General features: G+C 32.8%; 1 protein-coding gene across 3 annotated transcripts in view; it reads left to right on the forward strand.

The window, feature by feature from the left end:
* LOC118199557 (protein toll-like) overlaps window positions 1–9666 on the forward strand; it is a 91925-nt gene extending 82259 nt beyond the window's left edge. For all 3 annotated transcript variants that reach the window (XM_035371445.2, XM_035371446.2, XM_035371447.2), the window contains 4 exons: window positions 537–681; window positions 2409–2597; window positions 6111–6240; window positions 6672–9666. In XM_035371445.2, the coding sequence (XP_035227336.1) occupies window positions 537–681; window positions 2409–2597; window positions 6111–6240; window positions 6672–6984 (777 nt within the window). In that variant the 3' untranslated portion in view covers window positions 6985–9666. The remainder of the gene's footprint in view (window positions 1–536; window positions 682–2408; window positions 2598–6110; window positions 6241–6671) is intronic.
* The last annotated feature ends 7014 nt before the right edge of the window (window positions 9667–16680 follow it).

The raw sequence follows: 16680 nt of genomic DNA on the forward strand, positions 1-16680 counted from the left end.
CTTTTAAAATAAAAGAAATTTCTCCCTTTTTAATTAATAATTATGGTATAATTAATAACACTCTGATTTATGTAAAAATGTTGTGTTTCGAAAAGGCATAAGAAGGTAAGTACAAGTACCTTATTACCTTAATAGTTTTGAGAATAAGAAGTGCCAGTCTGAAAAAAAAAATTACACTATTTGCCAATTATTTAAATTTTTATTTATCCGAAGGTTAATAGTAAAGAAGTTTAGGTTTCCTCAGCGCTTGAGTTCACTGACGTCACTTGACTTACAGAAATAGAAAAAAAGAAGGTACAAAGAGAGAGGGTAGTAATAATTGCTTTGGATCGGACGAAGCGAGGTAACACGCTCAACAATTTCTGCACTTAAAGAGCAAACCTTGTAGTACAGTAACCTTAGTTTATCCAAAATGAGTTTAAATCCCAATTGGTTTACATAATTTATTTTTGACAGTATTTTATGAAAGTCTATGACATGATCTTAAAATGTAATGATATAAAATATTAGTACTTATATTGTGTCTAAACGTACAGGTGGAAGATGTAAACATCACGCGATGCAGTGATAATGGTGATGAAGAGTCGGAGCTGGGAGGGAAAATCCTGTGGACTCTGACGGACCTCGACTTGTGCCCAAATGAGATTTGGTTTTATGTTTATATAGTTTTCGGATTACTGAGTGAGTTACATGAATAAACTATTATATTATACTTACTGATGTCGTTGAATAGTAACTAAATCATTTAATGCGCTTCGAAATTGTATAGCAATTTTTTAGCATGGACCTTACACGTTACATCTCTTATCCAATAGTTTTGAGCGCGTAAAGTTAGATTCTTACACCTTAACTGCTCGAAATAGAGTTTTGTTTATTCATAATTAGTTACTTATTTGTAAACTCATTCTAGGTCCCAGGCTGTGTTATGCTTGTTCAGTCTGATCTCATTCTCGAAACCATAGAAAAAAACAACTGCAATCTACCCAGAATAGTGTACTGAGGCAAACTGCAGACTCCTCCTGGTATAATCGTAACAAAGGGATACTCGAAGAACTGAAAATTGTCCAGCTAAGGGATTTATTATTATCAACTAGCTAAATGTTTTCACAAAAGCCAGGAGCGAGTCAATAATTCTGAAATAAAGATCTGTAACTACAATATTGATAATTCAAATGATATCAAAAATGGCAATGATCATTTTAAATATCACAGTAATTGTGTAAAACATGTATATATGTTGTAAGGATTATGTTAATTTTATTAACATTTAAACTTCCTTTCCTATCACTTCTTAATTTCAACCTACCACTTCCGGCCAGAACGTAATTAACATATCTATGCTTATATACAGCAGGCCTTGTATGCCCATGTAATATTTATATTTTTATACGGAAGAAGTGATCCCTTCTGCCAGGATGACTATTTACACTGTAAGATTTTTACAACAAAGTCAGGTCAGTGGTTATGTCAGGCGGCGCTCACTGTGGCGTAGGATTTAAAGTTCAGGGTACCCAGGTGACTTAACACCTATTCAGTGAATCAGTAAATCTGCTCAAATTTCCATATTTATGTGTTTTTATTTATTTGTTTTTGTAAGATTTATGTTATCAAATTTTATTGGCATATTTTTCCTGCTTTTCCTCCTACTACTACTACAACAATTACTACTACTATTACTACTACCACCACCACTACTAATTAATATTACTACTACTGCTGCTTGAAAACGAGGAGGAGAAAATTGAGCTTTTCTTAAAGAGACTGGTTTAGTAAACATAAAACATTAAAAATCCACATGAAGACACACTAATATCAGTAAGTTACAGTATTTCAAAAAATTTATCATTTTCAGTTAGGTTAATTTTGCTTACATAAAATGCGTTTCTTTTGTGCTTACATTTTACATTGTTACCATAAAAGAAATGCTTCTAAATCATATACTGAAAAACTAAGGGGGAAATTACGCGAGGGGGTGAAATATTTGATCAAGTACAGAAATTTATTCCGGTTGGTTTCAAAATAAAGTTTCAGGAAGTAATTGTAACTTCAAGAGTAATGCAGAGTAACTTAATGAAAGACATAATGTTAGAAAAATAAGTCTGACTCGGTTATTTTAACACAGTACATAATTTTCTATTTTTCGTATTTTTGTGAACCACATAAAATGCTTCAAAACAAAAATAAAGAACTAAACAAATTACTTCACACGATCCAATTTTTTTTTAGCCTAGTATACTTGAAGCAAAGATTTAGAATCGTTTTTGACGTTACAACACATTCAGCACTCTTAGCAGCAATTGTAATTCCTGTAAGCTCTGGAAAATAATTTATTCTGATGGAAACTGCAAAATCGATTTTTACGTAGTTATGTTTTTATTAGAAACTAATGAGTATTCATTGCATTTCAGCTTTCTTTCTAATATGTGCTGCCGCCATGATTCTCTACAATCGTTACGAGCTGAATATCAAGGTATGGTTATACGCTCATGGTGTATCCTTTGTCAAGGAGAAAGATATTGATAAGGACAAGCGTTTTGATGCGTTCGTCTCATTTAGCCATAAAGACGAAGCATTTGTTATAAAGAACTTAATATCAGGTAAGAAGCAGATCTCCTTTTTAACTTGCAAAAGAGAATTATTTAAGGAAAAAAAAAAAAAAAAAAAAAAAAAAAACAATTAAAGAATTGCAGACAAAAATTTTATTCTTGAATTCAAGAGATTAGTTAAAAGCACAGCATAGTATACGTACTGAAAGTACATTCAAGCTTTTTTTCTTATTAAACCAAAAGGGTGTTGGTATTATTTATCCGGGAATACTCAGTTGCCAGTGTTGACGTTCAAAGATTTTGTTCGAAAATCAAAATGAAGTTCTCCTGCTATACGAAACCGTAAAAGTGAATTTTATCTGAGTTGTAAAAGTTTAAAATAAAAATAATCACAATTAATAATCAGTTATTTAGTGTATTTAAAATTTTTAAGAAATTAAAAAATAATTAAAAAAATTCTTTTTAATAATTTCTAAGAAATTTTAAAATAATTTTTGAAGTAATGAATCAGTTGGATTCGTTAGATTTATCCAATAATCTCCAGTGGTTGACTTGCACAATTCCATACAATGATTTCGAGGCCCTTAGTTTCATTTTTATAAATACAAATTTGATTGGTAATGTAAGAACAGACTTTTTTTGGCAAAATGTAAGAATGCTTACTATGCTATTGTCCCACATAAATAAGTATTTTGCTTCTTATTTCAGCTAAACTGTAATAATTATTCATTTAATCTTCAATTTATATATATTTAACAAATTATTATATGACATACGTCGGCTTCAGTAATTAAATCAACAATGTACACACAAGTTTTTAAGAAAGCTTGCACTTACTCAGTCCCCTGCTGTATTGATTTTGCAAAAACGTGTGTGGAAGGCCTCCTGAAACGAATCAGTAGGTTAAAAAATCATTTGATTTTAAAACTGTAATCTTTAAGAGAAAACTGCGATAAAATCTTTTATTCCTGTTTCAAATATTTGTAGTTGTTATGGAAATTAAGACTTTTAGAAGACTAAAGGTGTGTTCAGAATCAAGAGATAAAGAAACGTCTTGTTTTAAATCTATAAGAGAAACTTCAAATTTAGATTTTTATGTTTTATAAATTTGATTTAATTTATGAAAATAACTACCGTGGAAATTAACACCTTTAATTTTGCTACCTAAAACAGAGATCACCGATGATCTGCTCAAACAGTCTTCCGCATAGCTTTTAGAGAAGTGCCGTCAATCATAAGAAATAACGGAAATAACTTCCTTCGTGGAAAGGAAACAGGAATCAGATGCGTAGTTTAACCGCACCTTTCGATATAAATATGACAATACACGATTACTATGAAAATTGGTTTTCATTCGTTTCAAACCCAGCTGTTAAGCAAATAAGGCTTAGTACATAAGACTGATACTATTTTATTAACCCTCTGGGCGGCCAGGGTTTTCGCTAAGAAAGCACAAATCTCTCAAAACTACTATGAGAACAAATTATTTTTTGATTTTAATGTGAAAACTGTACTGGTATTTCATACCTGGATTTGTTTTCTTTTGATATATTGCCTTAATTTCGTTGACATATTTTAATATGCACGTATATATACGTTCTTACAGGTATCACAATAAATATTCCAGGCCGTATATATACGGCCTTGCCGCTTAGAGGGTTAATATATAATATGAACTAAGGAACTTCGAGGACTTCTAACTGTTAATGAATTTTTTACTGCACAATTTCTAAATAATTTTGACAATACGTTTTTATGGTGATAGTAAACAGTAGATAAATGAGAGGAGGGTGATTCCCTTACAACTGCATTTTTTATTGTGCTAACACACAGCAAAATCAACCAAAATATACCAAACAAACAAAGCACGTGCAAATAACACAGTAAGAAATAGTACAGTCATGGATAAATTAGACGAAATCATTAAATATTGCGAAAAATGTTTAGCTTGCGCTTCCCTGTACATCACCAGAACAAAATTCCGAAAGCACTCAACTGACCTTGATAGCTTGTGTGCACGCATCCACTGAGTTTCGCAGTTGATGCAAACCAAAATTTCAAGAAAATAATATTAAATAGGCACAGAATATCTCTAACGAGTTGATATAGTTCGACCGTCTCAAGCGCAACCCTGGTTGGCATCGTACACATAGACTCGTCCAGAAGGAGCGGTATTACCAACGACTTCATATAATCTCGTTGGGTATTACTTGCTGCGACGTGAAAGGTCTTCTCTTCTCCGGAAAGAGCTATGCTGGAGGGAAAGAAAGTCCCTATCCTTCCACCCTATTTTGAGAATAATTCGATCCGAATGGCGCATGCGTGTTTGTGCTCATGGTCGCGGATGAGGTGGTCGAACTATACAAATCCTTGTATCGCTCATATTTTCAGTCGGATGTCATCTTTGGCGACATTCCTGTCTTCTCATGTTTATAACTCTCATCAGATTCAAGAAGTCTTTGACTTGTTGTCTATGTATGAATGTCGTCAATTTTAATAAGTCCTTAGCTTTTTATCGACTTTTCTATTCTTTTAATAAAGGAAGCTTTAGATACGTCATCTTTAAATAATATGTATTTAGCGTTATAAAAGTGAATAAAAATAACATACCATGACGATGTGAGTTATCCATTTTTGTTAAATAAATCCTTTCTGCTTTCTTGACCTTTTAAATAAGGGAAAACATACCAATTTATCTCTGCAACAAACTCTAATACAGTGAACAATCTACAAGACGACAAATCTATTCCAGACGATTTTTGTCTTCTGTGAAAAACGTCATCTTAGAAAACTGACGTTTAATATCGATGCCTATCTTCTCAGAAATAATTGCCATATTATGAAATAGAGTATGCATAAATGCACAACAGGTATCAAGGTTAAGAAGATATTATTAGGGAGTAGGGTTATAATAGCTTATTAGAGTGATGCACACCACAAGTGGATTTACTGTATTTGTATGTAGTTTTACCTTTCATATTGTTGTGGATATAGTCGTACACCTAATATTTAATGCTACAACTTTATATTTCATTTGTTAAAGTAAGATGTGAAACATGTGTTGCCTCACCTGCAGGTCTGCAAACTTTTTTGAGACCGTAATTGGATTTGATGAGCTCCACATATGGGTGGAATTAGTTCAGTTCAATCTAGTAGTATTAGATTAATCTTAGTAATTATCTTAGTACCAGTAACTGTTGTTGGTTGTATTTTAATGCTTCAAAAATTTGATGTTATTCAGTTCCTTGTTTTTGTATTTTTTCTTTATGTATTTAAATTAAACCTTTTTTTGGACCAACGGAAATTCGTATTTATTTATACCTTAGTTACTAAATTTATTTGGCTGGAATTTAACTCGAACCCGGCAAATTTATTTCATCCACGATGATTAACCTAAAATAGGAATGGTCTATAAAAGAATTTTTTTTGTTGAGTAACTGTTTAACTTTGTTGCACCTTGAATTAACTAAGAACGTATTTATTTACGCATGCATCATTGAAAAATATTATCGAATTTGAAAGAAAAAGAAGCAATTCATTTCCACTTTGATTTTTTTTTTTCAGTTCTTGAAAACAAAAAACCAAAAATAGAACTTTGCTTGCATTACAAGCATTTCATACCCGGTGAATTTATCGAAGACAACATAGTGAATGCTGTTCAACTATCCAAAAGGACAGTGCTTGTGCTTTCAAAGTAAGCATATCTTATTTTTGTATACATTTTAAGGAGTTATGAAAAAGCTATAAGAACACTTTTTCTCACATTTATTTACGCGTGTATCATAATATATAAACACTGATATACTTACGTGTGTACCACAGCTTAGCACTTTTTGCTCCAATTTATTCTTAAAAATGCTGTTTTAAGCTTGATCAGCCTCAAGATATTTTGAGATGGATAATAAAATTGCATGATTCAGGAACATTCAAGCTATTTTTAAAAATTTAACCTCGAATGCTAGTGTCTGACTTCTTATATCTGTTATAACCAAATGCAAAATATATTTTACTTAACTTGTCATTGTTTCGATTTTTCTTATATTTCAGGATTACTTTCTTTTAAAAATATGTCTAATTTTGATTATTATTTATTTATTTCGCCTTTTTTTTTTCTTCTTACGGAAGGAACTTTTTGGAGAGCGAATGGTGTCTAATGGAATTTCGTGCTGCTCATGTTCAAGCTTTGAAGGACAAGGTGCATAGGATAATTGTCATCAAACTGGGCGAATTACCAGAAGAGATTGACCCTGCTATCAAGTTGTACTTGGATAGCACGACCTATTTAACATGGGGAGAGAAATATTTCTGGGACAATCTTTTTTATGTTCTGCCATGCTCGGGGCAAACTCAACCAAAGCGCAAATCTTTTCCGCTCTTCTTGAACAATGGTTTTCAAACTGATGAAGACTCTGAATTGAAAGAAATTCCCCTAGCATAATTTTACACAAACTAGTTATATGTGTACCTTATGAGTACAAGGTTATCCCGCTTTTACACCGTCCGTTGTTTACATTTATAACTGCAACCCACGAATCAAGCATGTTTCTTTTCGCAAGTCTTCTCCGACGGGTTTACTCTATATTTATATGTAACATAATTCTCAGTTCCTAAAATTGTTATAACTTACAGAATTATGTCAAACTTTGACAGTTTGAGTAAAGTTAGACAGAAAAACGTTTTTCTGAAAATTACTCAGAATGTTTTTGTTTAGTTACAATCAACTCGAAATTAAGCGGCTAATAGCAGAGGGGACATTCACGATTAACTCAAAATAGCGATTAATCCGAAAGTAGTTAAAAAAACACAGAAAAGGGAAGAAACTCACATTATGATTGAGAGAAAAGTTGTATTGACAATTTACCTGCACTTTTAAGCAGTTTAAGCCGGAGAATAAATTCATTTGATCATGCAGATGAAATGAGTATTCAAAGCAAAATGCATAGTAAATAGAAGTAGAATAAATATCATGAAACTAAGCTATATATGATATTAGTATTATTTATGAGGGAACTTAGACAACAGCATTGAGTTCAAACTCATGTGAGAAAGACGGTTAGAACTTTTCGTTTTTTGACAGAGTTCATCTGGTGGGCATAATCAGCTATAATTGCTGCTATCCTACACGTTTTTCTTTTACTTTTTGTATTTTCCGTAGAGAGTTCTGTTTTACGATTGTGATCTGTGATAGTAATTGGTCGGTTATTACATAACAAACAAACCTAACACATTTCAGATGGGCCTCTATTACTTCGCAGCCCGGTTAATCGTAATTTTTTTATCTTAGCTATCTTATGGCTCCAGTTAATGAATTTAAATCTTTTCATTCTGTAAGATTACCTATTTTTATTCTAAAGATAGTGTAACATCGTGTAATAAGTTTTTAGTACCATGAAGGTTTTACTTTGAAGAATTATTTGGTATGAACTCTATAGGTTCTTCTTACAGTCACATTAAAATTCGTTTTTTTTTGTTGTGTAATAAAATAAAAATAATGTAACGGTTTAATTGTTTTTAATCTGAACTTATTCCCTTTCATCTCCTAGCCAGCAATATCAATGCTATAGAGTGCCATCTGTGAAGAAATCTAGAACTAGTCAGAAAAGGAATGAAAAATGAACAGCCAGATTTACTTTGCCAGATTCCAATGCGACCTTTCCATAAAGAGTTACATTTAATTTCATAAATCTCAGTAATTGCGTGCAGAAACTATTAACAATAAATGTTAAAAATTGCATATTGAATACTATTACGATTAAGTGTCGATTTTTCAACATAAATGGAATAAACGGCCTTTACTGGATAAAGGAATTGCAGCAGATGTATACGCCATCGTTTATTATTTAGCTTTGGACTACATTCATGATGATACACAGCGCCTGATTTGTGATTTTATAGGCCAAATTTAAATTCGAAGAAGTGACTGAAGTCGAATTTCTGGGTCTTATCTAAAGCAGAGGTGGGCAAAAGACAGCCAGCGGGCCTGATGCGGGCCCATTACGAAATCTTGCGTTATGATATTTTCATCTCTTTTCTGCCCTGTTTTGTACAGAACGTCGGCCGTCGGTTTGTATGGAAAAAAAGTCGGTAACTGCTCATCTATTGTTACGGTGTATATGCGCATACATAAGCATGACTATACTAGCGGTCCTATATAGCATGTGTATCCGAAGAATATAGTTCTATATTTCTTGCAGCTTTAATTTAGAAATTAAAAGGTATTAATAGAAAGCACAATTATAGCAAATATTATATAAAGCTTTGAACTTAAAAATATGTTTGATTAATCATTTATGCCTTTGTTGTTTCTTTTTATTTAAATTTTGCGAGTACATTTTATATTTTACTGGTTTACCAGCATGCAGTGCCGTCGTAACCTCGTGTTTACCATCTGGCCATTACTGATAGTTAAAATTAAGTGCAGGAAATTTTATTTTAAATTGTACTTTTTTTTAATTGTTACAAGGAAGGGTTAACAGTAGGGATATCGCGAAAGATTGTCCCAGAAGAAACATCGTACCACCTTGCAATGGCTCTGCCCTCAGTCACAGAAGAACCATCGCACCTTGCAACGGCTCTGTTCCAAGGACACACTAAAAACCTATTTTAGTGCGTGGTTAATATTTGCTCATCCGTCGTCTAAAGTATATTAGTACTTAATCTGTCGGAACAGTGGTGAACGACTGTACTCACTGTAATGCTCATTTCATATCATCAGTCACATATCATAGCATGACGCGCTATTGACTGTAAGCTTCATTTCAGGCAAATATTTATTTGAAAATTATGCAATCAGCACAGTATTATTATTATTAATATCAAATTGATATTTTGGTGCAATACGATCGTAATTTTTTTTGGATCATAAAATCGTTGTTTTGGATCATCATTTTGATCATAATTTTGCTTCTAAAATGGCTGGAGAAAAGCGTGTCTGTAAATATATTTTTCAGCATTTCTGTGTATACATTTGTTTTTTTTTTGTATCTCATGTGCTGGGTGTTCTTTGTGTTATTTCTTTATAATCAAGTACTTCTGATGGTTATTGAGAAATTGTCTTTGTAATTATACTTTGTTAAACAATTTATTGATATTAGTCATTAAAATGTATTATAATTTCTAATACTATTTGATACTGTTCAATGGGGAATGGGAATAGCATTTTTAATAGAAGCAGTATGACAGAGCTTTTCAATTAAAATATATATTGTCAAAGCATAAGTATTATACCGCTGTACTTATTATTAAGTTCCGCTCAACTGGTATAGTGGTTAGCGTCGCTGACTACCGTGTAGAAAGGCCTGGGTTCGAATCCCGGAGAAGGCATAGATAATTGTATAGCACTCTAAATATGCGGCGAGCCGAAAGTCTTAGAATTGTTAGGGAAAGAGGGGTGGAAGACCCTCGGACCCGTTCCCCCCCTGGGTGCTCTCCATTAAAATTGGGGGCGGTACTGAGATTAATCGCACTGACACCTGTGAGGTTCTCAAGGCTGTTGCCAACGCCAGGCATAAACTTGCGCTCCTTGCCACGAAGAATTTCTTGATTATAGGTCAGACAAGTGAGCATAAACAACAACTGATTATTCAAAACGAAATATGCGTTTCTTATGTGTACTGTTAGAGTAATTAATAGAAGTCGCTCTTAATATGTAACGTATGTAATGTCCATAAATTAAAAGAAATTACCTCCAGCTCTTTCAGCTATATTCTAGCGTACAATTTTACAATAAAAAATACAATTTCCCATATTTTGGACTTCTTTTCTATTTTAGAAGAATCATTCTCATATAAATAAACTTACTCATAAAACAGAATGAAATATATAAAAGAGAGAAGTTATGTACATATTATCAAAATAGGGATTGCTGCACGCATTTATGATAATTAACCATTTTAAATCGATTATGATCAAATTAGCGAGGATCAGAAATGATTTCTCATTATTTAAGAATGGAAAGGATTACATTCCGTTCCTGTAGTAAAATTTTTAAATTGAAGTTTAAATGAATTAGTACTACGTAACCGGTTTTTATTACGCAATTTCGGATCTTCTTGCGTGTCCTTCAACAGCGGCAGTGGTACTACTAAATAATCCAATCCTACTATAAGTAGTTGTAGTGGTGTCCTGCTTTTGTTCCAGCTGCAAGTGAAGCAATGGTTTTTTATTAAAATTTTAAACAATTTTTTCTTCGATTAGTGCAAGTTTAGAATTTGGAATATTTAGAATTGCATTTGGTTGCAGTCAGAAGTTCACGTATAAAGTCGGATATTAACCAAAACTTCAGCTGATAATGCTTTGTAGAATATTTATAAAGCACTTCATTTGTACTGGGGAAGCATAAAATGATACTAGTAATTACTTTTTGTCATACCTTTTTGGTTTTAAAAGCTTTGCTATGAACATTTGAAACACTAACTTCTCTTTTTCAATTAAGCGTTTAACATTAGATTCATTCATCCTAAGAAAATGAAGGGTATCAGTTATTTCTGTTAAGAATGCAGGGTTATTCAAAATTATTGGCCCTATTTTCTATGCTCTGTTTTAAGAATTTTCAAAGATACAATGACAATTAATACATGAAATGTAAGGAAAAATGTCCAATTTTTCCTTGTAATTATTTTATATGACTTAATCTAGTTTGCATGACTACAGGTCTAAATAATAATGAACACAGATAATAATAAAATGGCGTTAATAATCAATTTTCTAACCGCATTTATCTTATTATATCCATTATTTTTCTTCTCCACATATTTAACAGAGCAAATCCTTCAAACTTGTGGGAAATTGCGGTATAAATCCACCATCCTAAATATATGACCGATGGGTTAAAACCATGTTGCTTATTAAGTTTTTTGGAGCAGAAAACACAAAGAATCAACTATCCTGTCAACGGGATTTGAACCACGGATCCTCTGATAACCAGTCAGGCATACAGGTACACAACGGGAACACGCTTGGAAGAAGACATTATTTTCCCGTTTCGTTATATCCATGCAGTTTTATTCTAAAAGTACGTTGTATATAATTGACATTTTCAAAGTATTTGATCGCAGGACCATTTTAGTATTTTTTACTTTTACGAATAATTAAGTAAGTAATAGTGTGCCTTTTTAGTAATTATATAAGGAAAGTATCATGTATTATTGAAATACCACGCATATGCATTATCATGTACTATATTATTATTTGCATTTTCATATGTATTATTTATAAGTAAAAATTCTTTTATTTCATTATCCTTGCTCCGAAACCCTGTGAAAGTGATACCATCAGTAAAGTATTTTTAGTATTTATTAAAAAATATTAACTATATTGCATAAAAGCTTCTTTTGATAATTTAGGATTTAAAATTAAAAAGGATTCTTTTAAGAAATGCTCGTCATTTACACATGCTCATTATCAGAATAATGCTTTTATCTTTTGTGAATTCGAGTACGAGGGATTAAACGTTTTACGTTAAAGGTTTAAATTGATGAAAGAACCTTTTTAGCTCTTTTTGGCGAGTGAAGAAAAAGAATGAATTCTTTCATAAAGGTACGTATCTGTAACGATATAGCAGGAAACAACCAGTGTCTCTGGTGACCTAATTTAAGCATCAAATTGCAGAGCTCTCTGTATCTGGATGATTGGCTGTTTGATTGAGGCTGTTTGATTTGAAAGCACATGAGGGGTACCTTAAGGAGAAATGTATTAACAGCATACTATAAGGAACAAAATTCTTGAAATAATTTTATTAACATGAGTTCAGGAATAAAACAAATGATAAGTTTTTTTAAAGCAAACTCTAAAGTTTTAATTTTATTTGAATTCCTTTTTTGTTGCCACTTGAGCAAAAAAGAAAACCGCAACGCGAAGATTTTGTCATATCAGTATTGCAAATGATGTCGTCACCAAGACCGAAGCACATGAAGATATTTTTACGGAGGACCTTTTTAAGGGAAACACTCGTTTTCATGAACTAGCGTTGAAGTAAAGAACTGATAGATCCACAATAAGGATTTGAGTTCGTTTCTTGGATTCATTTATTATCTGTGTGTAATGTTTTGCATTATTTTAGGTTCGTTATTTAATTTTTCAGTACACAAAATTATTTCAGGGATTAATAATTATAGAAAATTAGATAGGAACCATTTTCCCATTTCTGATAATTTATAATACGAGGGTTGGGGCAGAGGTAATGGCAACTATTTTTTTCTTGTAGATATGTAAATGGATCACAAAACGTATATGTTTCGTGTGGAAGTTCTGCAGGCATAGTGTGTATGCAGAACAACAGATGGCTCTGTGGTAGCGAGGGCTCTGAAATCAGTCAGTTGGTGAGTGCCGTGCGAGATGGAAGTAACTCGTATTGAACAGCGCGCTTACATCAAAATAGCCTTTCTCCGAGGAAGAAATGCGATGGAATGTCACAGTGAATTGGTAGAAGCCCTTGGAAATAATGCCTTACCATATCGTACAGTAGCACGGTGGGTAGGAAAGTTTCAGCAAGGACGTGTGTCAACCCGTGATGACCAACGTTCGGGACGACCGGTGAGTGTACACACCGACTTGGCACGTGCCGTCATCGAGCATCTCATGGATGAAAACAGACGATGGACATTATTTGAGTTAGAGAGGGCAAGTGTCATCGAGAAACACACCGTTCACAGGATATTGCGTAATGAGCTAGCGTCAGAATTCTTCCCCAGTCAAATTGATAGTGATCGTCGTGTATGACATCAGGGCTGTCATTGTTTGCCACTTTGTTCCTCATGGCTGAACAGTGACCGCACAATACTACAGGGACTTCCTGGTGCGACAGGTACGACGTGGCGTTCGGGATAAACGTCCGGATCTTGTGGACAGTGCAATAATTCTGCACGACAATGAAAGACTACATAAATCACAGTGTGTACGGCAGAATTGGAGCACCCACCGTACTCTCCTGACCTTTTGCCCTGTGTCTTTGATCTCATTCCCAAGATTAAGGAACCAATACGTGGTAGGCAACACGAGAGGACATTGCTAATGCTGTGCGCTAACAGATGACCCGATTCACACATTGTACGGCAAATGCTGAGGTTGATGGTATTCAGCGCTTCCCACATCATTGGCAGCGTGTGGTGACAGTAGCAGGGGACTACATTGAAGGTCTTTAGGCCCAGGTTTGTCATGTCAACTTTATGTGTATTGTGTTATCATTCTTTTGCACGGTGAAGGCTATATTGCCCTGTATACTACCGTAATAAATTGGTGTGTTACGATATTTCAGTGCTATTCATTGTCCACACATGTAGTTAAGACCTTGTCCTTTCGTCTATATATGTCACATTTTCCAACCGGGCTGATATCTTCAAGGGAAAAAAAAAAAAAAAAAAAAAAAAAAAAGTTGCCATGACTTTTGCCCCAACCTACGTATTTAAGGTAAACTATTTTATTTTCCAATGCATATTTGTAGAATCGGTCTGTTACTATTAAATAGGCAATTCAAGGCCGTTTCTCCTCCTATTTGCATAACTTATGGCTCCATCGCCACACAGCATTTATTTTCTCCACGTCATCTGAAGCTTTAGTTTATATTAGCGTTCATTCGCGAGCTTTTTATGAGGCGAAACGTGCTAAACCTAAGTGAAGAGCGGAAAAAAATTAACTGATTCGCCCTTTTGTCTGGCAGCTGGTTATTCCTCAAAGTCCGTATTCCTGTGGTTACTAGTCACATCGGGCGGCGGAAGATGAACTTGGAAGTTCCTGTTTTCAAAGTAGCGGACTATAATATAGGTTCGATTATCAATAGCTTCATTTTTTTGGAAAACTAGATAACAAGAGTTATAATAACCATTCAATAAGAATCAACTTATAGTATTTCTCTTATAAAACCTTTTTCTTTACTTGCGCAACGAAACCTTACGAGAATATCTCCAAGAACGCTCTAAAGTCCAAGAAAAGGACTTAAAGATACCGTCATAATATACAGGACTGGTTATCTTCGCTTTTTGAAAATAAAGGGCATTCAGATGTAATTTTTCACAAAATGATGTAAAACAAAGAAGCGATTAAATTGTTTAATTATTTATTACTCTTTCTTCTTTAATTATTAATTTATATGGGAAAATTTCTGGGACTTCGAAGGCCTCAGAAATAGATTATTAAATAGAAATATTAGTTCATATTTATGAGGCATACGTATTCTAAAATTTGATTTAAAAAATTTCTATGATAAACATTCAGTGCAGATGAACAGGAATGACAAATGCAGTGTAGCCTCAGAAATAAATAATTAAATAGAAGTACTGGTTCGTATTTATGAGGCATATTCTAAAATTTGATTAAAAAAATTTATATGATTAAATACTCAGTACAGATGAACAGGAATGACAAATACAGTGTAGCCTCAGAAATAAATAAACAGAAGTACTGGTTCGTATTTATGAGGCATATTCTAAAATTTGATTAAAAAAATTTATATGATTAAATACTCAGTACAGATGAACAGGAATGACAAATACAGTGTAGCCTCAGAAATAAATAATTAAACAGAAGTACTGGTTCGTATTTATGAGGCATATTCTAAAATTTGATTAAAAAATTTATATGATTAAATACTCAGTACAGATGAACAGGAATGACAAATGCAGTGTAGCCTCAGAAATAAATAATTAAATAGAAGTACTGGTTCGTATTTATGAGGCATATTCTAAAATTTGATTAAAAAAATTTATATGATTAAATACTCAGTACAGATGAACAGGAATGACAAATGCAGTGTAGCCTCAGAAATAAATAATTAAATAGAAATCTCTTTGAGGCATATTCTAAAATTTTATCAGTGCAGATGAACAGGATTCACCTTTCAAAATTGAGAAAAACCCTGAGCACAATCAGAAAGGCTTAGTTGGGCTTTTAGCAATGTTATTTCTTTTGTGGGCGATGGAGGTAGAGTTAAGAGAAAGTTCGTTACTTATATTTTTGGAATAAGTAAACGTGGTTTTTCTTCTAGCTGACATCGTATCGAGAGACCAGGTTGTATCTTGCTAATGCGGATATAAAAGGCTTAATATATGACAGAATCCTTGATTGCTTATGCTGAAAAACATTTCGTTTTTTCATTCATTTTCTTAAGCAGTCAAACTTCCCTACACATAACTGAATTAGGTGTCAGTGAATTAGTCTTTCGCAAAAGCTAAGTGATGTAAACTTTATGAATCTGAGATACTTTTATTTCTCCATTTTTGAACAAATGCATGCAGCAAATTTTATCGAGAAATTACTGCGATGCTTGCTGTTGATCGAAGGGAGGAGTCTGGTTGGTAGTGGTGCCATCTAGTGAGAAGTGAATTCAACGAAGTAAATGAATATGGTGAGGATATGTAAAGTGTAAAAAATTTAATAAAATAGTTTAAACTAGAAATAAACGCACAAATGCAACACCAAATTTCTACTTTTTTTATTTGTATTCAGAAGATATTAAAAAAATTTTATTTTTCATTGACATTAATTTTTAACAACAGTAAGTAAAAATGGTACATATTATTATGCGCAATAGTTCCGGTGAAGGTCAGGATAATACAAGATTCAATTTAAAAATTTTAAAAAGTGGCTGTCTGAAAAATTTTAAAAATAGTTGTCAAGAGTAAAAAGTTATTTCATTTTGGTTAGTTCGATGAAAGTTTAGTAAAAAAATATTGCAATTATGTATATATATATCTTTTCTCTTTTGAAGGAAGACTTAGAGGCAGATTGTTTCACTGCAATGTATAAACATTGTGTATATTATATCGCTTCATTGACAAACATATCTACTAGTTCAGTAACTTTGATTTAACAAAATTCTGAAGTTTGTTGGAGCAATTTAAAACTACATATTTCGATCAAATATTAATGTGAATGGTTGAAAGAAACTATATTGTACATAAAACTTTCTAGACATTTGAAATCAATATCTGCATTTCTTTTCCAGCTAAAATTTTAAGCCTCATTTCCACTTACAATGCATTCGTTTTCTTAAGATTAAAACTGCTTGATATCGCTGCTTGATGACTCTGAATCAGTTTATTGACGAATATTCAGTTTCTGTCATTATGAGTGGAAAGAGTTAGTTTAATAAATTTTTAAAACAAAGAAAGTTGCATTAGCATTACGATTTCTTTAAATG

This window comes from Stegodyphus dumicola, chromosome 7 (assembly GCF_044657685.1).
Source record: "Stegodyphus dumicola isolate Sdum_Otavi_A_Nest chromosome 7, ASM4465768v1".
NCBI lineage: Eukaryota > Metazoa > Arthropoda > Arachnida > Araneae > Eresidae > Stegodyphus > Stegodyphus dumicola.